The sequence below is a fragment of the Physeter macrocephalus genome, chromosome 7 (genome assembly GCF_002837175.3).
Source record: "Physeter macrocephalus isolate SW-GA chromosome 7, ASM283717v5, whole genome shotgun sequence".
NCBI lineage: Eukaryota > Metazoa > Chordata > Mammalia > Artiodactyla > Physeteridae > Physeter > Physeter macrocephalus.
This window is the reverse complement of record NC_041220.1, coordinates 80,056,419-80,082,282: the sequence shown is the minus strand read 5'-3', so window position 1 is coordinate 80,082,282 and position 25,864 is coordinate 80,056,419. Positions and strand designations below refer to the sequence as shown.

Below are 25,864 nucleotides of genomic sequence, written 5' to 3'. Positions count from 1 at the left end.
GGCTTCCCTGGTGGCGCAGTGGTTGGGAGTCCACCTGCCAGTGCAGGGGACACGGGTTTGATCCCTGGTCCGGGAGGATCCCACATGCCGCGGAGCAACTAAGCCCATGCGCCACAACTGCTGAGCCTGTGCTCTGGAGCCCATGAGCCACAACTACTGAGCCCATGTGCCGCAACTAATGAAGCCCGCGCACCTAGAGCCCGTGCTCCACAATAAGAGAAGCCGCCACAATGGGAGGCCCATGCACCGCAACGGGGAGTGGCCCCTGCTCACCACAACTGGAGAAACCCCATGCGCAACAACGAAGACCCAACGCAGCCAAAGATAATAAATAAATAAAATTAAAAAAAAAAAAAGAGTACCTGAGGAGGGGGAGGGAGATCTTATCTGCATATTTACCTTTTCAGAGTTACCATTGTTCTTCTCCTTCCCCATTCTCTCCTGAGTTACACGATTTTTTCCTTTAGCACATTTTAATGAAAGTCTTCTACCAGCTCTGTCAGAAATAATGACAGTGTCTTTTTATCACAGAGAACAAATGTCAGAATGATACTGCAGTAAGAACTCTTAACTAGGTATTTCAGTATCAATATCACATGGATTCATTTTTGAAGGTGACATTGCTGATGATGTGAAAATTCTCAAGGATCATTGATACAAAAGATAATAGGATTAATGCTTGGAGTTTGTTCACAATCCTTTACAATCTATGAATAAGTTAATGAATTCCTGTGTGATGGCAAGGCAAACACTATGAGTTCAGAAACTCTTCTTGTCAATTTTGAACCTAAAGAGAAGTGAGTATCTGATTACAGAGTGGGCATCAACCATCATTACGGAAAGAGAAGACTTTTCCAAAAGGAAAGTTGATTGGCTGCAGTTTCTGCTGCCCTGAAGTTGGCTTTAGTTGAGCACAGCAACACCATCTATGTGTTTTTCTAAATAACTACTTCTCACAACTATAATATCTTAAATTCATTGATAGTAGAGTCTGAAATGCAGGCAATATTTTTATTTTTATTTATTTATTTTTTAACATCTTTATTGGAGTATAATTGCTTTACAATGGTGTGTTAGTTTCTGCTGTATAACAAAGTGAATCAGCTATACATATACATATATCCCCATATCTCCTCCCTCTTGTGTCTCCCTGCCTCCCACCCTCCCTATCCCACCCCTCTAGGTGGTCACAAAGCACCGAGCTGATCTCCCTGTGCTATGCAGCTGCTTCCCACTAGCTATCGGTTTTACAGACAATATTTTTAAATTGTTCTATTTCTCAAAAATTCACCCAAAGAAGAGTAGAGATTGGCACAACCTTCAGAAGAGCAATTAACACTATCTATAAAATTTTAAATGCATGTGTCCTCTGTCCAGCAGTTCCACTGTTGATTCTTTGCAAAAGTTCATTAATGTATATGTCCAAAGATGTTCAATATGGAATTCACTGAGCAAATACATATCTTACCAGGCCCTATTCTAGGCACTTGAGGTAAAGCAGTGAGTAAACAAGATGAAGACCTTGTAGTAGAGCTTACAGACTCGTGGAAGAATGCAGACAATAAACAATACACATCCAGCAATCCCACTCCTGGGCATATACCCAGAAAAAAACCATAATTCGAAAGGATACATGCACCCCAATGTTCATTGCAGCACTATTTACAATAGCCAAGATATGGAAGGAACCTAAATGTCTATCGGCAGAGGAATGGATAAAGAAGATGTGGTATATATTTATATAATGGAATATTACTCAGCCATAAAAGAGAATGGAATAATGTCATTTGCAGCAACATGGATGGACCTAGAGATTACCATACTAAGTGAAGTAAGTCAGACAAATATCTTATGATAGCACTCATATGAGGAATCTAATTTTTAAAAAGGCTGAAACAAATGAACTTGTTTGTAAAACAGAAACAGACTTACAGATATCAAAAACAAACTTATGGTTACCAAAGGGGAAATGTTGGGGGGAGGGATAAATCAGGAGCTTGGGATGAATGTACACACACTACTATATATAAGATAGATAACCAACAAGGACCTACTGTATAGCACAGGGAACTCTATTCAGTATTCTGGGATAACCTATATAAGAAAAGAATCTAAAAAAGAATGATTATATGCATATTTATAACTGAATCACTTTGCTGTACACCTGAAACTAACACAACATTGTAAATCAACTATACTCCAATAAAATTAAAATTTTTAAAAATTAAAAAATAAACTACGCATAATGAGTAGGAAAATTATAGAGAGGGTTATAAAGTGTTAAGTCTATGAAAAATATAAGGTTGTGTCAGGAGTACAGGTTAAGCTTTTAAAAAGGGTGGTGTGGGGTAGATCTTAATGAAATGGTATTTGAGCAGAGACCTGAAAGAGCTGAGGGAGTTCACCAGGCATATATGAGAAACTGGAAACAACCCAAGTATCCATCCACAGAGAATGTTAAACATGACAGAGCCATTCAGTGGAATTCTGATTCCATGCAACCATTAAAAAGAATGAGGTAGATCAGCGTCCTAGGTCAGATGCCCAGGGAGAAACTGAGGCAGGGATGAGTGTCCTGGAGTTTTATGAGGAAGGACCCTCAGGAGCAATCCTTGCAAGAGAGTGAAGGACTAGGAAAGCAGAACTGAGCTGCAATGCAGTTGCGTCAGAGGCCACAGCCCATCCCATAGGGAGCTTGGGGGTTGGGTGACTCTTCAGAGCTGTCCCAGGGCATAATGCACAGGACCAGGCTTTTGTACCACCAACTTCCCCACTGACCAGTCATTACAGTACAGTCTTGAAGGAGCCAGTTCCCTTTGGTGAAGGGCATTTCAAAGGGAGGCATTTAGCTGAGAGCTAGCTGTCAGCAGGGGTGAAGGAACACTGGGATCCCAGGCAGCACACACAGCCTCCACCACCATCTACACATGCTGAGACCTCCACTGTATATGGTGAAGCCGGGTCCAAGACACTTATATGTAGGGATGTGCTTTTCAGAACTTTTCCCTGAAAGGAATCAACAAGAAACAAATCAGACTTGTTATCCTTAGAAGGAAATGGGGGTAGGGGGTGGGGCTGGAAGGAAGGCAGGGCCCCTTTAAGTCTTTTAAGAGCCCCCTCCTTTTGGAAGTCCCTCTCATATCACAACAAATATAATAAAATGTACCCACATCCCTCATTAAATATATAATTTGTATATTTTATAATTAAATATATATTTTATATTAATATAAATATTAAATATATACATTAAATATACATTAAATATATATTTATATAATTTATAATTCAACTGTGGAGGAGTTGAATTTACTTGAACTATAGTTGACCAGTTGACCAAGTATTACATTTTCGAAGACATTTAAGTAAATATTATTTAATTTCTAATTTGCAAATTTTCTTTTTTGTCTTTTAAAACCAACACTTCTTTTCAGGTCTTAAATCATTCCATAGGCCCCTATAAGCTCATAGACTGTATTGACTGTTAGGTCAATAGGCGCTGTTTAGGGAGAAAGAGGCTGGCCCACCATCTGCTGTCTATGTTTCTATACTCTGATTTTGCTAACATTATAGATGTTTATTCTTACTTATTTATTTAATTTTACATTTTTTATCACTTTAATTAAAAGTTTTATTTTGAAAAATATTCAGACCTACAGAAGAGTTGCAAAAATGTTATAATGAACTCTCACAGTACCTTGATATAGGTTAACCTAATAAATGTTTATTTTTAGAAATCAACCAGATATATCAGAGAAATGAGATTATGGGATTTTTTTAAAGTTTCTTTTCTATATATCCACCTTTTAAAAAGAAAAAGAAAGAAATGAAATGAAAAAGAAGGAAATGTTATATTAAAGATTAAAGCAATCTAAAAGGGGAGAACCCTCTGAACAAGTTAGCTACTGCCCTCCTGGGAGGTCCTTTATCATAAGGGACCAGCAGAAAGTACCCATAAGGCTACCCAGTCATCCAGGGTGCTGTGTAGAACTCCTGTTGCTCCCCTAAGTTACCACTTGGTCAGAGAGACCCTCCCACCAACAACAAATTATTTTCATCCTCCAGAAAGAGGGGAGACCTCCCTTCAATGGGGTTTTGATCTTCTCAACAAGAAGCGAGGTTGGTAAAAATTTTTGAGAAAAAATTAAACTGGAGGTAGAAGACAGCACCACACAGTGTCTTGGGATCCGTGCCTGCACAGCACAGGGATGATCCTAAAAACATTAAGCTGTACCAACCCCAGGCACAGCTGGGAGGGCCAGGGTTAGAGGAAGGTTTCACTGAAGGGGTGACCTTCACCTGGCTGTTTGGTCAAGGTAAGGTAACTCAAGCTAATTTTAACATAAACCAATATTTTAAAAATGAGGAAGCTCCTGATTAAGTATCTGATTTCCAAGGAGTTATAGAAATGGGACTAAAATGACGTTTAATCAACTACAAACGGCATGTAAGACTTTCTTAACATAACATAGTGATTGAGCAAGTGAGTTTTAGAGTCAGAAATATGGGGTTCAAATCCTGCCTTGCCACTTATTGGTTTGGGGACCTTCAGCAAGTAATTTCACATCACCAGGTCTCAGTTTTCTCATTCGTGAAATGGGCATAATAGTATCTCTTACTTCATAATGAAACGATTAAATAAGATAATTTACTACACTGAAAATATTTAGCCCAGTGCCTGGGACATAGTAAGTGCTCAATAATGTTGACCAGTACCAAGGGTTTCACATATTTCTTCTCAGTGACCTTATAAAACCCTGGGAGGTAGATGTTATAAACCTCCTTTCAAAGAAGACACAGCAACAGAGACTCAGAAAGGTCACCAAGACCACATGGCTAATAACTGATAGAACCAAAATTCCTCCACAAGACTCCTGACTCCTAAGTTTAGGGTGTTTTCCACTAGAGTATGGATGATAAATTAAACACCAGCCAATCATTTAACATTTGTTTTTAAATGATACAGTATCACAGCATGTATTATCTTACTTTCTTTGCAGTACTCACGTTTTTACTGCAGTAAGTCAAAGAGTAGAGGATATTCAGTCGTTAGAATGATAGAATTTGGATGGGTTCATTTCCTGGGGATACTTAGAGTTCATGATGACATGTGAAGAAATGAATCCATGAACTATACCCTGTAGTACTATTCATATTGGTTGTTTTTCTCTGTTATTGGTAGAACAAAATCAGTATCTCTGAGAATGAATCGCTCTCAGTCAAAAGGCAGCAGTGGCTCCATATTATTACTTCCTTGTCTGGGCACTAGATGTCACACTAAGTAAAATTTTAGAAGTTATTCTTCAAAGTAGGGTGTGGCATAGAGTCTAAATCTTCTCTATGAAAAACCATAGCTTTATATTTCTAGTAGAATGTAGTTAAAGATGTACTTTCACTAACAAAAGAACTCAGAAAAAAAACTGTTAATTAGAAAATATAATTGGAGGAATCTTAAATATGTGCAAATCCTTGTACGTCCATTATACCTCAATAGTGTGTGTATGTTTGTGTGTGTGTGTGTGTGTGTGTGTGTGTGTGTGTAGGTGGAGTAGCAGCCTATTGTCATGTCTGTTAAAAAGACACATTCTACTTATTATACACATAAAATGGTATTTCCTTCCAGAAACAAAGCGATTTTTCTAGAGGCAGGTAATGCATACATATCCACAGTCATTTGTGTTCTGAGCTGGTGAGAAGCTGTTCTTCCCCGGGAAAAGATTCAGACACGGCTCTAACCTGCAAAGGGATGGAGAAGGTGAAAGAGGAGATAATGACAGTGAAGTTCATTAAACCCTGAATGGTCTCAGGGAAGGATATGGAATCATCTCTCTTGTACAGTTTACACAAAGAAGATATAGCAGATGCCTACCAGCCTTCTGAAACTTATTTATCCCTTGATTTTAGCTCTCAGAAATCTAAATGAGAATCACGGATGGAGATTTGGATGTACATTATTTCCTTTTTGAAAATATTTGTGCTTTTAAAGGATGTCAAGGAATATGAGCTCAGTATATAATAAAGTTAGATAATTATATCCCATAATTTACATGTGTTACTGAAACTCCAGTGAGTTTCCATTGAAATGCTTTGAATTAATTGGAAGCTAGAGAGAATCAAGTCTTACTTTTAGCAGTTTTAGTGCATCTTTTTTAAAAGTAACTCAATAATGAATTTGGACTGCGTCTAATGATCTACATATGAATATAGTCATATGTTTCTGTATGTAATTAATGTTGTAAACATTGTAAATAATGTTTCCTAAGTTTCAGTGTTTTCTAGATAGTGTATAATGACAGGTGATTCCCACTGGATATAATTAGTCCTCTACCAGTTTGGCAAATTTCGGTGCCCTGATTAAGTTAAGATCCCTCTGATAAGCAAGCTTACGATTGATGAAATATGACTCTTTGGGTTTGGGGTTCATCCATGTCTTTCTCTTATTCAGGAGATGGACGGTCAGTCATTTGAATGGTGCCCTCTACAACTAGATGGTTCTCTTTGGCTCTCAAATCCTGCTGTGACTTGGGCCTTTTTCCTCCAGATATTAATATTGCTGCTGCCTTGGGTTTTAACAACCTGAGGTTGCCTAGGGTCCTGAGTGAATCTTTCATTTTCTCCCCGAGCACTAAGGGGGAGGTGAGTGCTGTGATGATGGCAGCCCAGGCTGCTTCTTCAAGAATTCAAGCAGCCACTTAGGACATCGCTAGACTATTAGTTTTCTAAGGAGAAGAAAATGGCTCCAAAATAAAATGTAGACAAAGCTATTTCTCTGTCAAGCCAAAGTTTGTTTGTGTGTATGTGTCAGGGGCAGGGCAGGGGTAGTGGATGAGAAGGTCAGCTCTGTATTCACTAAACAGTTATTGATATTGAATACACACTGTGCTGGGCTCCAGGGAATTATAGGGATTTTCCCGGCTCAGATAGAGTAAAATCAGTGCCTCTCATCCTGGCTGACTATTCTTACGTCTTGTGTTTGGACTGTTACTGCTTAAGATAACTATCAGAGCTGTTGAGTGCCCTTTCTGGTTTTCCCACTGGCTTGCCTTTGGATCTTGACATGTCATCTCCAGACCCTGCTCTCACACATACAGACCATACTAAAGGAATGACTGACACTTTGTTAAGGCTCAGCTGATTTCTATTCAACAAGTAGTAATTGAGTACCTGCAATAGGATAGGCCTGCAAGGAATCAAAACATGAATGACACATACCTGCCTTGAGAAGCTTAGAAAAGAGCAAAGAGGGTAAGACAGGGATACCATTCACAGATAATATCTTGGGTTGGAAACCCCAGGTTGCTAGTTAGTGTGAGAAGTAAGAGGGACTAATAAAGCACCTGGGAGCCCTGTACGTGCACTTATTTGCTCCTCACGACAACACAGTGGAGAAATTGAGGCACAGAGAGGTGGTAACTTCTCAAAAGTCACCCAGCTGGGTGATGGTGAAACTGAGCTCACACTGGAACCCACATCTGAGGGCTCGCAAAGTCTGTGCTGTTAATCACCACGTTCTCTCACAGTCGGGATATACACCTACAGCTTACAAGAGCTCTGGGAGATGAGCTATGGAACCTGCAGACCGTGGGCTTCTATTGTATCTATGAGCCATATTTTATTTCCTGACAGGTCATGGGCTGACAGCGGTCAAGGAAAAAGCAGGGGCCACCCTCCGGATTCATGGTGTGAATTCTGGCTCTTCCGAAGGGGCCCAACCTGACACTGCAAATGAAGTCCCTCAAAGTGAGTGGTGCATTTATTTGGGGATTTCTTGGACTTGGGCTGCATTACACCATGTGCACAACTAGATTTCCAAGTTCCTCTAAAAGGGTGTTTTTCTCTTTAGTAGCAGCTGCAGCCGCAGATCAGAGGCCTGCAGAAAGCCCACCCACTTCTCCTTCATCGGGGTCGCGGGGCGTGCTGTCAGTCATCACCAATGCGGTTCAGAACACAGTGAGTCGTTAGCTGCTTCCTCTGTTTTCCCTGAGGTCTGCCAGTGCCTTTTTTTGATATTTCTATTTACCAGTGACCTAGATGCATCAGAGAAAAGATGGTCTTGCTCATAACTTTGGATTATGATTTTGTTATGCCTTCTCCCACAGAGCAGGCGTAACCTTGGAACCAAAATGATAAGAACCAAATGAAATATATTTTATGTTTAAAAGAAGGGAGCTGCTTAGAAGGAACATTTTTCAGTCTGATATAACAGTGTCCTTTCCAGTGGCTGCAAGGACAGCCTCTGTTTGCGGGGAGAGAGGGCTCTTTCTTAGAGCTGTTTTTCTGAGATGCTCTATGTTTCTTAACCTTCAATTTGAAAAATTATAAAGTGATTCAAATATATATATATGTATATATGTGTATATATGTATATATATACACATATATACGTATATATATATACATACACATATATATACGTATATATATGTATATATATATATACCAGTAAAGAATCAGGAACATTCCCCAACATGTTTCTAAAGTGTTTCCAGATAACTAAGACCAACATTCTTCCTCCATCCCTACCTCCCAATTCCCACTCTCCTCTTTCCTTGAATAGCCCTAATATACATCCCTCCTTCCCAGGCCCCTTCCTTTTAAAGAAGCTTAAGAAGCTTGTTATTGACAACAAAACACTGAGGAATAATGAAAAAAGGGGGATGCACCCCAACTGAGATAAGGCCAGTTAGCTGGTCTTCAGGATCAGAAAGAAAAGGTTTACTTTCTGCTGTGTGAAACCAAATAACTAGTTTTTTAAGAAATATGGCTCATGTCCAATTTATTCACTCACTCATTAAAAAAAAGAAAGGTAATTAGCTTTCATAATATCCCAAGAGCTATGCTAGATGCTGGGCATAAGCTGAAAGACAAGAGGGCATAACATCCTGGAAGGTGGAGGCAACTTAACAGTTGTCAAATGCAATGCTGTATGGGAAGAAGAGGGGGCTGTGGACACACATATGGGGGTGTCTTAGCCAGACTTCAGGTCAGGGTATGCCAGAAATAGGAAATGACTGTTCCTTTCCTTGCTACTCGAGGTCCTCTAGACTAAGCAGGGAGATGGGGGGTCAGCAAGTATGTTTTAGGGGTCAGATAGCAGTACAAGTCCAGCATGCCCACGGCAGGTGTGCGGGGAGGGTTGTAGGGTTGGGGATGGGACAGAGCGCTTTCATTACCTCTGGCGTAAGAAGTGCATTCATGGGGACTTCCCTGGTGGTCTAGTGGCTAAGACTTCATGCTCCCAACGCAAGGGAAGCGGGTTCGATCCCTGGTCAGGGAACTAAGATCCCACATGCCGCATGCTACAAAGGCACGGCCAAAAAAAAAAAAAAGAAAAGAAAAAAATAAAGAAGTAAATCCATGGTCTCCCTGAGCTACGAGGCAGGGCCCTCTGAGTTTGTCCTCAGCATCCTCACATTCTTTTCTGTGTGTTCTCCAACCTTCCGGTTCTCCCTTTTCCCAAGCTCCAGACACCCACCCCCAACCAAGTCTGCCCTTACTCAAAGTCCCTTCATCCTTCCTTCTCCCATCTGATTCGCTACTGAAGTAATCCCTCACAGGATGTTAGGAGAAAGTAAATCAAATTATGCAAAAGTGTGAATTGCTGATATCCCCTAATCCTCCCAAAATACGTGCATTTAAAAATCTGTTTTGTAGTGTGGTTATTGATTGGCTCCCAAATCGGAAAACAGTCTAAATGTCCAAGATGGAGATGACTAATAAAGCATATTAATCAGTGAAATCAAATATTGCTGTTGAAGTGATAATTATGAAAATGGCTAATGCATATAAGGAATAATGTAATAATAAAATATAACCTATGCAAACTCATGTAAGGTGAGAAAAAAGAGAAAAAACACAGATATATGCATATTGTAATTGTAGTTGTATAGTTGGGGTATAGGCAAAGAAGATGTTGCAAAGAAATGTAAGCAGTTCTGTTTGCATGTACAGTTTATGTGAGTAAATCTTGGTTGTTTTACTCTTTTTTTTTTAAAGAGAAACAGTGACAGGCAAAGGAATTTGCAGTGGTTAACTACATAATAGAACAATTTCTAAAGCCAGAAGCACATGGAATCAACCTGTCTTCTTTCATGAAAATACTAATTATAGGCAGTTATTGCTACTTTCTGAAAGTATGCAAGAGCCACTGAAATAGCCTGAGGGTCCTACACTCTAGGGCCCTATATTAAAGAATTCCCTAAACTGGCAAGAGTATTTGACATTTTTATAGACTGCTCCAAATAATTCTGTTACTTGGGTTAAAATTTTTTCAAACAAAAACAGCAATTGGGTCACCTGTTAATTTTTTGTCTTAGGAACATATCTATTCATACACACAGCCAATAAAATTCATCCCTAATGTGCTTTTGTTTTCTTAAGCATCCTTATTTAATAACATTGCATGTCCTACAAATTATATGACATACGCTCTTCCACGGAAAAGAAAGTAGGATTAAATGGATGATAAATCTCCTGATGAGAAAAAACTGTGACTTTATATTGCTTTTAATATTTGAAGATAGTGCAGTCTAGGAGGTGCTGACTGCCTCGAAACAGCAAAACATGAAAACCTAATCTCGTGCAATTATCTCATTGGCAGGGTAAAAGCGTCTTAACAGGTGGTCTTGATGCTCTGGAATTCATTGGCAAGAAAACTATGAATGTCCTTGCAGAAAGTGACCCAGGTTTTAAGCGGACCAAGACACTCATGGAGAGAACCGTTTCCTTATCTCAGGTGGGATTATGTACTTTTGTGATTTGTTCTTTCGGTCAATAAAGTGAATAAATTTTTATTTATCTTTTTTAATAGATATTTTAAAGCACATGTCAAATTCAAATGACACAAAATATCAGGGAGTGAAAATTGAGTTTCTAATACACCCCTTTCCCCAGCCACACATCATGGGAGACAACCATTGTTAACGTCTTCTTACGGATTCTATCAGAGACATTATACAGACAGATTTAGATATAGATATAGATATGGATATAGATATGACTATATAGATAGATGTAGCTAAACATATACATATATATACATGTGCACGTATATACATACAAACTTTTTCAACCAAATGTTAGCATACTAACCATGCTCCTTTGTACCTTGCTTTATTAAGTATAAATTATACTTAATAATTTCTTGAGGATGATTCCATTGATGCTATTTATCTTAGTCCATTCAGGCTGCTATAACAGAATACTGCAGACTGGGGTGCTTATAAACAACAAACAGTTATTTCTCAAAGTTCTGGAGTCTGGGAAGTTCAAGATCTGAATAGCAGCAGATTCAGTGTCTGGGAAGGGCCTGCTTTCTGATTCATAGACAGACGTTTTCACACAGTTTCTTCGCATGGTGGGAGAAGGCAAAGGAGCTCTCTGGGTCTCTTTTATAAGGACATGAATCCTGTTCGTAAGGGCTCCACCCTCATGACCTAATCACCTCCCAAAGGCCCCACCTCCAAATATCATCACACTGGGGATTATGTTTCAACATAAGAATTTGGGGGAAACACAAACATCCAGTCTATAGTACAGTTATATTCCAGCTCTACCACGTTCTAGCTACGTGACCTTGAGCACACGACTTAACCCTTCTGTGCCTCAGATTACTCATCTGTACACTGGGAACATCAATACCTACTGAGAGCTTTGTTGTGAGGATGAAATGAGTTAGAATAGAACCTGACTCATAGTTAGCACCCAAGAATGTTAGTTGTCGTTGTCTTTTTTATGTGTCAAGATGATAGGTAGACGTGGTATCTCATTGGAATTTTAATTTATATTTCTCTTACTATGTGCAAGGTTAGACTTTTCCTCTCATACTTCCAGCTCTAAAGTGTTCCTCCTTGAGAAATATGGTATGAAGAATTTAATCTATGTTTTGCTTACTTACAGTAGTCAGTAAAATTAAAAATAATGTTGATCTTATTTTCCAAATACAAAACTCTAATACTGAACTTGCTCTTTCAGTTGACACGTGACCAGCTCAGACCCCAGAGTGTCAATCATGCCCCTTTTCCCCTTCCCCCTTAAGAGTCTGATATACCAGGTCTCTCTATGTCTTATCAAAATCAGGAGCAGCAGATGCAGGATCTTATAAATTTCACAGGCAGGACAAACACGTCTTCCCATGGCTCAGTTCTGGGAAGCCACGAAGGAGCTGTCACTGGCAACAGGTTAGTGGCAGATCCTGAGAAGTTTGATTTTTAGGTTATTTCTTCTTGGTTCTTCCAGAATACCCCACATATAACCACTGTGATATTACAGCCCAGGTAGGGACTTGGCAGGATCAGCTAGACCATCAACCCTCCTGATCCTTAAAGAAGAAAATAGATTTTGTATTAATCAGGACATTAACACTAGATGTTGTACAAATACAAAACAAAACCAAAAATAATAATAACCCAAGTATCAATGTGGCTTAAAATGAAGAAGTTTTATCTTTCATTCCTATAGTGTCAGCGTTTGTGGACATCCCACGTCTTGTGGCTCTACATCTTAAAATCCTTTACTTCCAGCCTCATGGAAAGGGGAGAAAAATATGTGGGGGGCCATTACCCACTTCAGCTTCCTTCCAAACAGTAATGTTTCTTTCGGTCATTCACTCCACAATGCATTTTGAATGTCCATTATATGCTAGGCACTGTTCTAAGCACTTGAGATACATTCGTGGTCAAAATGGATAAATATCCCTGTCATTATGGAGATTTGTTCAGTGAGGAGGGACAAACAAACAATAAACATTATCTCATATTTTAGAAATGAAGAGTGCTGTCAAAAAAAATAGAAAAAGTAGAGCAGAAAGAGGGTAATCAGGAATATGGGAGTGAGGGGCAGGTTAAGTATTAAGTCAGATTGTGAGGGAGAACTTCACGAAGATAGATGAATGACGTTTGAGCAGATACTTGAAGGAGATGAGGGGCTTGACTATGCAGAATCTGGGTGAGGCACATTTCAAGCAGAAAGAGCAGCTTGTGCAAAGGCCCTGAGGCAGGAGTGTCTGGTATGAACAAGGAAGAGCAAGGCTGCTGTGTGGTGGGAGAGGAGTGAGCCAGGATGAGAGTTGCTGAAGATGAAGCCAGAGTGGTCATGGGGAGCAGGTGATGGAAGATCATGGAGGGCGTTTGTAAGAACCTTTGACTTTACTATTAGTGAAATGGGGAGACCATTGCAACGTTTTGGAGTGACAAGACCTGATTTTAAAAGTATCACTCTAGTTATGGTGTTGAAAATAGACTAGGCTGGGGGGAGGGTGAAGGGCAGGGAGACCAGTTAGAGTGTGTATCAGCCTACATCCTCCCAGAAGCAGATGCCAAGGTAAGTTTAAACGTGCAAGGATTTTATTGGTAGAGATGACAATGTGAGAGAAAATTGTGGGAGTTGGGGGAGAGCCATCAGACCACAATGCAAGTCTGATCCCAGTGGAGGGGAACAAGAAAAGAGACTGGGTGCAATCATCCTAGACTGCTGTGCAGTCTAAGGAAGGTTTGGCAAAGCCACGGGAGAGTCCTTCAGCCAAAGTCCACTGACAGAGGAGTTTCCGTCTCCCAGGAGAAGGTCTGCCCTAACATCCCTGCTGCACCAGTGGTTGGTAGGGGGAGGTGATAAGAGGCAGGACCTCAGTGCAAATGAAGAGTGGGTTTCAAAGCGCACCCTCGGGGCTCTTGGTCATTTATGCTCCCCTCTCACAGCCTCCTCAGGAGGCGTTTGCAGGTATCTAAACAAAGGATAATGGTGGCTCAGAGCAATGTGAAGCCATGAAGGTGGTGATGCAGGCTGGTTCTGGGTGTAGTTTGAAGGTCGATCCAGAGTTCCTGGTGGACTGAATATGGAGTATGAGATAAAAGAAAGAGGCACGGATGAGTCCAGGGTTATGGCCTGAGCAGCTACAAGGATGAAGCTGCCATCAACTGAGAGAGGGACATCTGCTATGTTTTTCCTAATCCACACTAAATAACTCTAGACATCAGAAATGTTCATGCATGCCCTCCCTAAGTTTCTCATGCATTCTATCTTACTCTTTGAATAACGTGGGGACAGGGTGATTCTCAGATCCTACTGGTGTAAGTTTCCAAAGCTGCCCTTCTGTCCCAAAGTCTTCCACGCCAGAATCACTCACTGCTATTTAAACCAATCTCCTTTTCTTCTCCAGAAGGAATGTAGCAGCAGCACCCCGAAAGCCAGTTAGTTCTTCTTTAGGCCACTTAAATTTCACTCTCCATTTCTTGGGTGAATCCACATCATTCCAAAGTGACAATTTCCCTTTACCTTTTATTGCATCCCTTTTTCCCTCTAACCTGCATTAGAATTTAGAGATGGAAGTTGGTGTAGGAAAGAAAGCAATTTCAGTGTCACTTTGTTACTTTATTTCACCACCACCAAGCCAGTGAGATCCGTGGGAATAGCTGGGTTTTATTGTAAATGTTAACAATTCCCAGGGATGATTTGATGGGGCTGTTTTGAAAACTTTCACATCTTATACTTATTTAGTCTTAAAGACAGGCAGGAGGGAGAATTCTGTCTGCAGCCTGGTGGGTTTGGGGTTAACAACCTCAAGAACCAAAAAGGAGAATGAAGCTGATTGTTTATTGACACATAATAAAAATCAAAATCTATTCTTTCATGATCTTCCACTTGTGACCTTGTGGTGGCCAGTGCATTTATGGTGCTCTTCACAGATATTAAAGAACCCTATAAACTAAATGCCACAGTCGCCTTGATGAGGAATCAAATAAAAGATGCTTAGGATCGAAGAAAGCAAAGGCAGGAAATTAAGAGTAACTGGTGGACTTGTGTTTATTTTACTGTCTTATTATTTAATCAACAGAAAAATAACTGGAGAAAAATGATCAACCTGGAGAGGAACTCAGTTCACAGTATTTCTAGAAACCAATCTATCAAAGAATTGATAAGCTAACATTCTTATTTATATTAATATTTATATTTATATTAAGTATCTGGTGAGGAATATACTATGAGTTTATATTTTATTAATTATTTTCATCAAAGATGTTTAATAACCACACACACAAAATTTTTAAGTAACTCAAATAAAATCAGACCAGCTTATTTTTGCTTTGAAGTCTGCCTAGGTGCACAAGTTGCAATTAATCCTGTCACAATAGATTCAACCTTCCCAGTGTACATAAAATTTGCTCATGATAGAAAATCTGAACATTTAAAAAAATAAGATTAATCACACACATGGAAAACACTTCAGTAGAAACCACTGTTCAGCTTTTGTTTTGCTTCTTTTCAATCCTCTTCCTGGGTGTAGAATTTTTGCTTTGTTTTGCTGTGTACATATGAACATGAAAAGTTCAAAGTGGAATATTATGTAAAAAATTGTGAGTAAGATCAATGCAAAAAGTCATTTTTTTAGAAATTCCACAGTGACTAAAACCTACTCTTCACAAGTACCAAGTCAGTGCTCATCTCCCCCGACATCTTCCGCAGGAAATGCGGCTTTTAATCATACACCTAGTGTACAAACACTGTGTATTTGTGCAGATGTTGCGGGAAGCCAAGGAGAAGGAGAAGCAGAGGCTGGCACAGCAGCTCACGGCTGAGAGGACCGCACACTACGGGATGCTGTTTGATGAGTATCAGGGTTTGTCACACCTGGAAGCCCTGGAAATTCTGTCCAATGAAAGCGAAAGCAAGGTATGTCTGTCCTGGTCATTTGAAGTAGCATGCTCATGAATACATCTTCTTTTTTTTTTTTTTAATATTTAAAAAAATTATTAAACACACACACGCACACACAGAAACAGGGTCCCTGGACTCATCTCCCACATTTGGGGTCTGAGGACTGTCTACTACATTAGAGGCATCTGGAGTGAATACGTCTTCTTAAACATGAAAGAAAGCCTCCTTTCTAGAGCCTCATTACTGTGCTGAGGTCACAGATACTGTCCAGCCTTATGACCCCCCTCAGGCTCCATATTATTTTCTCTCTATCCTGTGCCTAGCTGTTCCCCCTCACCACCCCAGGAGGGCCAGCATGATAGGAGTCATCACCACCCCCAACTCACGGCCCAAAAGGCCGTGCAAACCCTGGCTGTCAGCACCTGGCCTGTGCCTCCCTTAGACAAAGCAGCTGGTATTTCTCCCAGACTGCAGGGTTCTAATATATTTAGTTTCATGGGTGATATAGTTATTTATTCACCCATTTGTTAGAATGCCTGGGCCACAAAGGGCAGGATTATCTTACTGGGCGTTAAAGCTCTATTTAGTGATGCTCCTGAACAGAGCTCTGGGAAATTACCTAACAGCCCTGCACATTCACACTCTCTGATCCCAAGAAAACAAACATGAATAGTGGAAGTCAGCAGGGTTGGTGATTTCTTTTTTTTTAAAAGGATCTATGTGTATGTGTGTGTGTGTGTGCGTGTGTGTGTGTCCCCAAATGTGTGTGTTTTTATTTAACAAACACTTGTATGGCATTTATATAATCACTAATCTAAGCACTTTAAAACTATTAACTCATTTAATTGTATATACTGCTCTTTTGTGAGTCAGGCTGACTGTAGTCTGGGGTGTTTTTGCAGTGAAGGCCACAGGGCAGTACCCTCTGGACCTCCTGGGAGGAGCCATGGGCCATCCCAGTGACATTTACTGGGGGGAGAGGCAGGTCCTCAGACAGGAGGCTGAACTTGGAAGTAAGCCTTAGAAGCGAACAGTGATTTTTGACTCTCTGTTGGCCTTGTCTTCTTACATTTGGACTTTGGGGGGTTGAGACATTCTTGAAGCCCACCTAGTCAGGGAAAGATGACCTCTGCCATATAACAGGTAACCAAGAACCAAACAGGATGGACACACACACACACAAGATTACAGAATTACAAGTTACTATGTGTTTATTTCCTTTTTTGTTATCCATCAGCCATCACTGACAGTCTTGTGGTTAAACTGTTAACGGATCATTTTTTTTAAAGCAAAATCATGACTCATGCAGATACCAAATGAACACAAATCAAAGAATTTACTTACCTCGTTAATTAAATGAAAGAACCAGACAGATGTTATAACCGGTTCAAAGGAAAAGCCTTCGAAGGAAGCACAAATCCATATGAAATAAAGCAATTTTGAAATGAATGTACAAATGGACACAAACCTGGTTTTTCCATAGAAGGAAAGGTTGTCCCTCCACTGGGCAAAATTCATTATTGTTTTGCGCTGCTATCAGCTAACTACATTTTACGGAGTTATAAAATTACTCCCATGGGGGCTTCCCTGGTGGCGCAGTGGTTGCGCGTCCGCCTGCCGATGCAGGAGAACTGGGTTCGCGCCCCGGTCTGGGAGGATCCCGCATGCCGCGGAGCGGCTGGGCCCGTGAGCCATGGCCGCTGAGCCTGCGCGTCCGGAGCCTGTGCTCCGCAACGGGAGAGGCCACGACAGAGGGAGGCCCGCATACCGCAAAAAAAAAAAAAAAAAAAAGTACTCCCATGGAATCAGAATCCAATAATCTGGTAAAGTGTGATCTGGAAAATGTAGTTTTCCACTAAAGCACAAACTTTTCCCTACAAAAGCAGGGTTTGGGGTCAGACATTATGTGATCAAATGCCACTCAGTAGCTGTATGGTTTTGGACCTGTCTTACCTCAATCTCCTTATCTATGAAATGGGAATGATAATCAACTTCGTAAAATTATTAAAAGAATTAACTGAGATAATCCATGTGAAGCTAGTTGCAGCATGCCTAATACATAATAAGCAGTCAATAAACGTTAAATGCCATTTTCTACATACACATGTATATGCATATATAATGTTGATGACATTTTATTTTTATATGCATTCTTTTTTTTTTTGGTACGCGGGCCTCTCACTGCTGTGGCCTCTCCCGTTGCGGAGCACAGGCTCCGGACGTGCAGGCTCGGCGGCCATGGCTCACGGGCCCAGCCGCTCCGCGGCATGTGGGATCTTCCCAGACCGGGGCACGAACCCACGTCCCCCGCATCGGCAGGCGGACTCCCAACCACTGCGCCACCAGGGAAGCCCTATATGCATTCTTATATATACATGTTATTATTGTTGAAAACATTACAGGGGAGCATGGCCCCTTGAATCTATCACGGTGGTAGAGAGACATTCCACTCTGGCTGGTTCCAGTGCAGGTCTAGCTGTAAAACAGCCCCAGCCCTCTAGAAAAGAGCCCCAAAGGACTGATGTTGCCAGGAAGGCAGTTTGGTCCCTGGAGGGGGGCATTTCCCTCTGTTGGCATACTGCTCCCACAAGCTCTGCTTTCTTTCCCCAGCCTGGAGATTTTCGTAGTTTTCATAGTGAGAAATGCAGAACTTTTTCTTGGCTTAGTAATAATAGTTACTGGGTGTTATAATAAATAGTCCTAAAAATATATGGGTCAAAAACAGTAAGAGTTATCCTCACTCCTGTGACAGTCCAAGATATGAGTGTCTGGTCAGCAGGCAGCTTTCCAGCATTTAGGGATCCAGAAGCCGGGCTCTGTCCATCTTATGGCTCCACTAGTCCCATCCTAATATTCACAGGCTCCTGGCAAGAATACAAATGGAGACCCTACTGGGGTTGTCAGATTTAGCAAATAAAAATACAGGATGACTAATAAAATTTTAACTTTAGATAAACAATGAATACTTTCTTAGTATAAATATGTCCTATGCAATATTTGAGATACTTATACCAAGAAAACATTCGTTGTTTATCTGGAATTCAAATTCAGTCAGACATCCTATATTTTATGTGGCAACCCTGCACATACCAAATATTTAAAAGTTAAAGAGCTTTTGGAAACAAACTGTTAAAGAAAATATATTCTGTCATCCTTCCTTGACAAATGTACTTTCATAATGGCCTGGAAGGCCAGGTTCCCATTTAGAATTCTCAGACTCCTCAAATTTTCATATCACCCTCCTGCCTGCTCTCTTCCCTTTATCTCCAGCTGTCTGTTGCTTCAAGGACCCTCACTGGCACGGGTGAGGATGCCTCAGTTCAAGCACCATCCACGTCCCCTGCAAACGGCCATCTTTGTCCATCCCTTGGGCCTAGGAGTGCACACTCCAGTGGATGGTCCCACCATAAGGAGCACAGCCTGGGGATGAGGTCCATATAGACTGTGGACCACATTCCAGTGGATGGTCCCACCATAGGGAGTACAGCCTGGGGAAGAGGTCCACACAGATCATGAAAGGGAAACTTCAGTCACCTGGAGAGTGATCTAGAAGTGGGAGTGTGGGTTCTGGGTGGGCACATCCCTTTGGCCCTGTGGACTCCCCTATGACCAAGTCTAATGTATTGGATTTCACTCTCCTCTAGGGTCTTGTCTTCTTCTTCCCACCAGCATAAGGAGAGAGTATAGAGGGGACGTTCCCATTTGTTAAAAACTCTAACCCAGAAATGGTACACATCTCGTCTGCTAACATTCCATTGGCTGAAACTTAGACAGGGTGTACAGAGTTATAAGGAATCATTACTACCTGCTAGATTGATTCTAGGATGGCAACAGGCATGGTAACCTGCTGTACTATAAATCTTAAGGAAAAACTAATATTTTTATTGCCATTATACTCAATACTTAACCAAACCAGTAAGCAAGAATCCTCAAAATGACACCCCACACCCCCTTTCAGGGAAAAGATTTACAAGGCAGACTGTTTACCCTTGTGTCCCTGACAAAACTTAAGCACAGCGCCAAGCATATAGTCAGCATTCCATGAATATCGAGGAGTGCATGATTATTGATTATTTATTATCGGATTGAAGTAAAGATTTAATGCACATCGTGCTAGCATAATGGAATGAACTAGGAGGAAGCAAAAGAGATGCTGTAATAGAAGGATGCTGACCAAAGAGTACTTCACTAAAAAGAACCCTTCCTGGGAGATGATGCCAAAAGCATAAAACCCCAATGCATTCACTCCTGGAGGATGGCTACCCTCAGAAGACACAGAGAAACCAAGAGGCCCCACATGTGTGTATACTTTTTCACTAAGCGTTGTACTTGAACACTTATTCAATTACCCGTTTTTCTTTACTCTGAGAAAAGTGCTGTTTAGAAAATATATCTGAAGCATAAAGCTATGATGTGGGCATATCTAGGACCGTGAGCCCTAAACATGAGTGTATGAGCTGAAATGAAGACTCTGAAGAGGTCAGGGCAGAGGGGAGTGGTGGCGGCCGGCATGCAGGGAGCATCACTTCCACCTGCTGAACTCAGCGCCTAATGGGTTTTGTGCTGATGACTTCCCCCTGAACTTCCTCTCAGAGCCTTGGGGCCAGTTGCATTACGTCCTGATGATGTACATTAGCAACTTTTAGGGAAATGGTGTCTGGCCTCGGCAATGCCCTCTTTAACTCTCTCACTCGTCTGGACTGCAAGTCTACTACCATAATCAATTTGAAAACACAATCCAAAGAGTATGGCAGCTTCTCTGCTGGCTCTCCCTCCAGAGCAAGTGTTTGACCTGCAGAATGAAAAATTTAAAACCTTACTACTTTATAGTCTGACTTCACTTTTCATATGGTTCTCCATGCACTGTGACCATTTTGGAAATTCAAATGGTCTTCAGATTCACAGAGGTTGACTGACCATCTGTACAAATAATTTTTAAGTGCTTACGAAGGACAGTTTCAAAAGAGGGGTTCTGAAGACAGTGAACAGGGAGCACACCAGTTTAAGCATCATCCTCTGCGCAGTATCCCTGCCCACCCTCTCGCCTCCCCAAGGGGCCTTGCAGCCCCCTTGCTGGGAACCCCCTACTGTCACGACACTCACACCTGGTGTGGCTGTTATCTGTTCACATGGGCCTCCCTCCCTGAGACTGTAAGATCCCGGAGAAGAAAAATGTATCTTGTATGCGTTTGTAACCCCAGTACAATAAAACATCTAGCAAGTGTATTTGTATGTATGTCTGTAATATACATACAACTATTTATTATTTGTTTACATACACTTTTTTATTGAAGTATAGTTGCTTTACAATATTGTTAAAGTTTGTTTGTTAGTTTGTTAGTTTCAGGTGTACAGCAAAGTGACTCAGTTATTTTTTTCAGATTATATTCCATTATAAGTTATTACAAGATATTAAGTATAATTCCCTGTGCTGTATAGTAAATCTTTGTTGCTCATCTATTTTATATGTAGTAGTTTGTTAATCCCATACTCCTCCCTCCCTCTCCCCTTTGGTAACCATAAGTTTGTTTTCTGTCTTACATATATGTGTGTTTACATTATATATATAATTTATTGACCATCACGATAAATACTCCTGAGTACATCATTTCATTTAACCTTCAAAACAGTCTTATAAGGTAGATGCTGTAAGTTCTCATTTTAGAGATAGAGAACTGAGTCACAGAAAGGTTAAGTAAATCACCCGAAGTCACATAATTAATAAGTGAAGAGCTGATATTTGAATCCAGGGTTGACACCAAGGTATGTTTTCAGCCACTATGACAAAAGAGCTACCACCAACATTTACTTAGCATCTGCTGTTTGCACTCGTGCAATGTTTTTCACATTCGTTGTTTCATTTATCCCACAAAGGATCACAATGAAGTGTGGCTCTCACTTTAAAACAGAAAACTTCCTTTGGGTGTATACCCAGAAGTGGAATTGCTGGATCACATGGTAGATCTATTTTTAATTTTTTGAGGAAGCCGAAAACAGGAATTTGAAGATATATGCACTCCCATGTTTACTGTGTTAGTCACAAGAGCCAAGATATGGAAACATCCTAAATGCTCATCCACAGATGAATGGATTAAAAAAGGTGTGAGATATATACACAATAGAATATTATTCAGCCATGAGAATGGTGGACATCCTGCCATTTGCGACAACATGGTTGGACCTTGAGCACCTTATGCTAAGTGAGATAAGCATGATATCACTTATATGTGGAATCTCAAAAAAGTCAAACTCATAAAAAACAGTAAAATGGTGGTTAGCAGGGCATTGGGGGGAGGATAAGATAGATGTTACTTAGGGGTACAAACTTGCAAAAGTAGTAAATAAGCCATAGAGATCTAATGTGTAGTATGAGGCATACAGACAACAGTATTGTACTATAATCATCAAACTTGCTAAGAGACTACAATTTTAATTGCCTCAGTCACTAAAAAGAAAGTATAATTATGTAATGTGATAGAGGTGCTAAATATCGCTACAGTGGCAATCATATTACAATACACACATGTATCAAATTAACCTGTTATACCCCTTAAATTTACGCAATGTTATCTGTCAAATATATTCGATTAAAAACATGAGAAAACTGAGGCCCAAGGAGCTTCTGTAACTTACCCAAAGTTGCACAGTTACTAGGCAGTTAAATCCAACATTCAACCCTGTGTTACCTCCCACACCACAAATCACCTGGGAGAACTGGGCACAGCTGTACGTAAACATCATTAATGAGAAGGAAAGATGACAGTTAGGGTGACCTATTTCTTTTTTTCAGGTTCAGTCATTTTTAGCATCACTTGATGGAGAGAAGCTGGAAGTCTTAAAAAATGACCTAATTTCCATTAAAGACATCTTTGCAGCCAAAGAATTAGAGAATGAAGAGAATCAAGAAGTGCAAGGTAAAGGAAAATAACCAGTTAAATAGCAAGACAAATGAAACTGCTGTTAATAAGCATAGCCCTTTGAACAGGGGAGAATTACTTAATTCAGGTACTCGTCCTGCCTACTTCCAAACTCTCTGTGCATCTGCTCTTGTTACAGGAGCTGGTCACATTGACCTATAGTCCTCCTGTCCTTTGGGTGGGAACTCCTGAGTGAGGCACCTTTATTTCTCTGGTGTCCCTGGCATGTTACAGGCACACAGCAAAATGCATCTGGTCAAGTGAACAAAGAGCACGGTGCACTCAGCAGGGCCCTGATGACTAGAGTTTATGCTCCAGTGTCTGATTTTTTACCTGCATGTGGAAGTTGTTGAATGTGGTTGATGTTGATGGTGGGCAGGTCTTTCAATGGATTTCTTTTCATATTTTTCTTCTTCCTTTTAATTTCTGTGTGTAGGAGTTAGGGTGTATTTGTAAGTAGCCTACACTTCACCCAAAAAATAAAGGCACACAGTGCATCAAGGCGTGATTAGTCAGGTTTGATTGATTTAGTCAGTCACTAAAGTGAGCCAGGTACACGCTCCCAATACTCTTCCAGCCAGACGATGACATGACCCCAAGGAGACTAGAACCTATTTTGTGAGAAGCAAGGCTTCCCTGAGAGAGGAAAAGAGGTTCCCAAAGTTGGACGTGCTTAATGATTAAGTTGTCCATTTGGGAGCAGAATATAGTAAAGCATTTGCTGTGTACATGGAGAGTGATTGATGTCATCACCAAGCACTAGACAGTTGTTTCATGTAGGTTAACGCTGAAAACTTAAGCAACCTTGGACACACAAGGCTGGCTTTTCCTGGGATCATCTGAAGGGCCTTATTTGCAACATTTTCACTACTTACTTGTTATTTGTTCTTGAGCAAGTTATATAACCTTTCTGAAATTCAGTATCTTACCTGTAAAATGGAGACAGTGATACCTATTCCTGAGGGCTATTGTAAGGATCAAATTAGATAATATATGCAAAAACATATTACAGAGCCTGGCACACAGAACTGCTCGAAGTGTTAGCTGTTATTATTATTAAAAGTGCTAACACAATTCCAGGAAAATAGTAAAGATGCAATAAGTTATAACTTTTATTTACAATTGTACTTGTGATAATGTACATGCATATCATGTACAACACTCTCTGGAAGCATTTTGTGCCCAGACGTGTTACATATCTTTAATCAAAGCTCAAACACAAGAGCTCAAATTCTTCAGCCTAGATGCTCAGGGCAAAATTATTCTAAGCATTTGCAATCTGTCTTTTAAATACTATCTGCCGCTTTAGCCCCGCATGCTGACCTTATGTGTCTTCAGTTTAATGAGATTTATGCTCACTGCATCAAAATAGAAGAATCCATTATACTGAAGCATAGGAAAAGGTCAATATCAAAGAAACAGTTGGAGAACAATGTTTTTGAGCATTTGTGTGTTTCTACAAAGTCACAAAGGATGACAATCTTGTCTTTGCTTTAATAATGAAGAAACTAAGATAGTAGCTGTCAAAGGTCATGCAGCTAGTATTCTGAACCCAAGATGAACTAATGTAGATGCCTCTTTTCCAGAGTAACAATCACCGAAAAGATGCAGGCTATTTTCTTCAGTTTATGATGCCTGAGGTAGACCTTTGCCTTATTGGGGGTGTCATTCAGAACGGATAAAAACAGGATCCCAAATTCTCCCTGACATCAAAGAAATATTGTTTCCAGTGTAAGTCAATGCAGTATGGCATCCCCAACTAGTGCAATTTCTTGGAGAGAAAACTTGATTCGATACTGTTAAATAGAAAGTGTTACTACATGTGTTATGTTCCAGTCTTAATATAGAGCTTCAGTAAATGGAGATTTTTGAATGTGACCAAAAAAAAAAAAAAAATTGAAGTCCTGAACAGCATGCTTAAGAAATGGTAGATTAATCTCTCTTTAAGTGATGGAACCCTGTTACCTCCCATAATATGTCCGTTTTCCTAAAGGGCAGCTCCAGATTATCAAAACACAATTACTTTTAATTAACTTAATTTAATAAATAAATGTCATTTAGACACCTAAAGAAGAATTGGAGAGAAGAATAGCAGGGTTGTCAGTAAATCAATCCAGTATGATGGAGTGTTACAACTCCAGAAAGGTGAGAGATTAATTAAAAGCTGTCGAGAGCAATCTCATTAGTGAGGGTGAGCAGACAATCCAGGAGCAAAATTCTGGGAGAAACCACAACATTCTCATCATATTTTTTCTTGTAAGCACCTGCATTCCGAAAAGCCCCCTAACACCTAAATAATTTATTTGGTGTTAATTAATTTATTAGAAAATGTAATAAACTGTCATTTTTAGATAAATTTAATATTGGGCTCTTCTGCATTTAATAACATTAGCTAATGATTTGCATGTTTGTCCTACCAGCAGAGTGTAATTTTATCACACTGCTGTGGATCTCTAATTTGGTTTACCACTGTTGTGAAAAGATTTTTAAAAGATATTTTCTCTTTTTGTTGACTTGATCTTCTCGGCCATGCGTACAGACCAAGAATTGTAGTAATAGGTATTCTTTGTTGCAACATTCTTTTACATCTGTTTTTTATTTACGTCCATTTTTTTCTGTGATGATTTTCCTAAAACATTTGCTACAAGTTATTGGTGTATTTCTCTCTTATAGAACAAATGCACATTTAAAAGCTGGAGCTACAGAGAGTACATGTATCCTAATTTAGTGTTGATTACTCTCATCGGCAGGCGGACGCGCAACCACTGCGCCACCAGGGAAGCCCTCAAATATTTTTAATCTCCCTATGTTTATGTCTTTGTAACACTTAACAATATAGTTTATATAAAACTCTAGTGTTTACAAAATACTTACACGTCTATTGTATTATTTGCTCCTTACAATAACACTAAAGAGTAGATGGCTGGGTTTTATTATCCTATATTTACAGAGGAGGAAATGGAGGCTAAGAAGCCCTGTGACTGGCCCCAGGTCACAGAGCCACTAGTGCAGGAGCTGGGGAAGAACCTCCACGTCCTCAGCCTCAGGCCAGGGCTGTTTCTGCCCTGCAGCACTGCCTCACGGAAATGAGGACCAGGCAGTTTAGAAAGGAGACCCCGTGGTAGTTGCCCATATTACTTTGCCTACCTAGAGAGGATGAGACCAAGATCTCTGCCCAGCAGAGAGAGAATCTCAGCTTTTGATGGTCTCTCTCTCTCTCTCTCTCTCTCTCTCTCTCTCTCTCTCCCTCTCTCTCTCTCTCTCTCTCTCTCTCTCTCTCTCTCTCTCTCTCTCTC

General features: G+C 40.3%; 1 protein-coding gene across 3 annotated transcripts in view; it reads left to right on the top strand.

Moving 5' to 3' along the window:
- FAM114A1 (family with sequence similarity 114 member A1) overlaps nt 1-25,864 on the top strand; it is a 66,246-nt gene that overhangs the window by 25,831 nt on the left and 14,551 nt on the right. For 2 of the 3 annotated variants that reach the window (XM_024116648.3, XM_007102309.4), the window contains exons 4-8: nt 7,627-7,740; nt 7,844-7,950; nt 10,601-10,735; nt 15,514-15,666; nt 22,442-22,565. In XM_024116648.3, coding sequence (XP_023972416.1) covers nt 7,627-7,740; nt 7,844-7,950; nt 10,601-10,735; nt 15,514-15,666; nt 22,442-22,565 — 633 coding nt within the window. The remainder of the gene's footprint in view (nt 1-7,626; nt 7,741-7,843; nt 7,951-10,600; nt 10,736-15,513; nt 15,667-22,441; nt 22,566-25,864) is intronic. The other variant, XM_024116653.3, reaches the window with a different exon arrangement.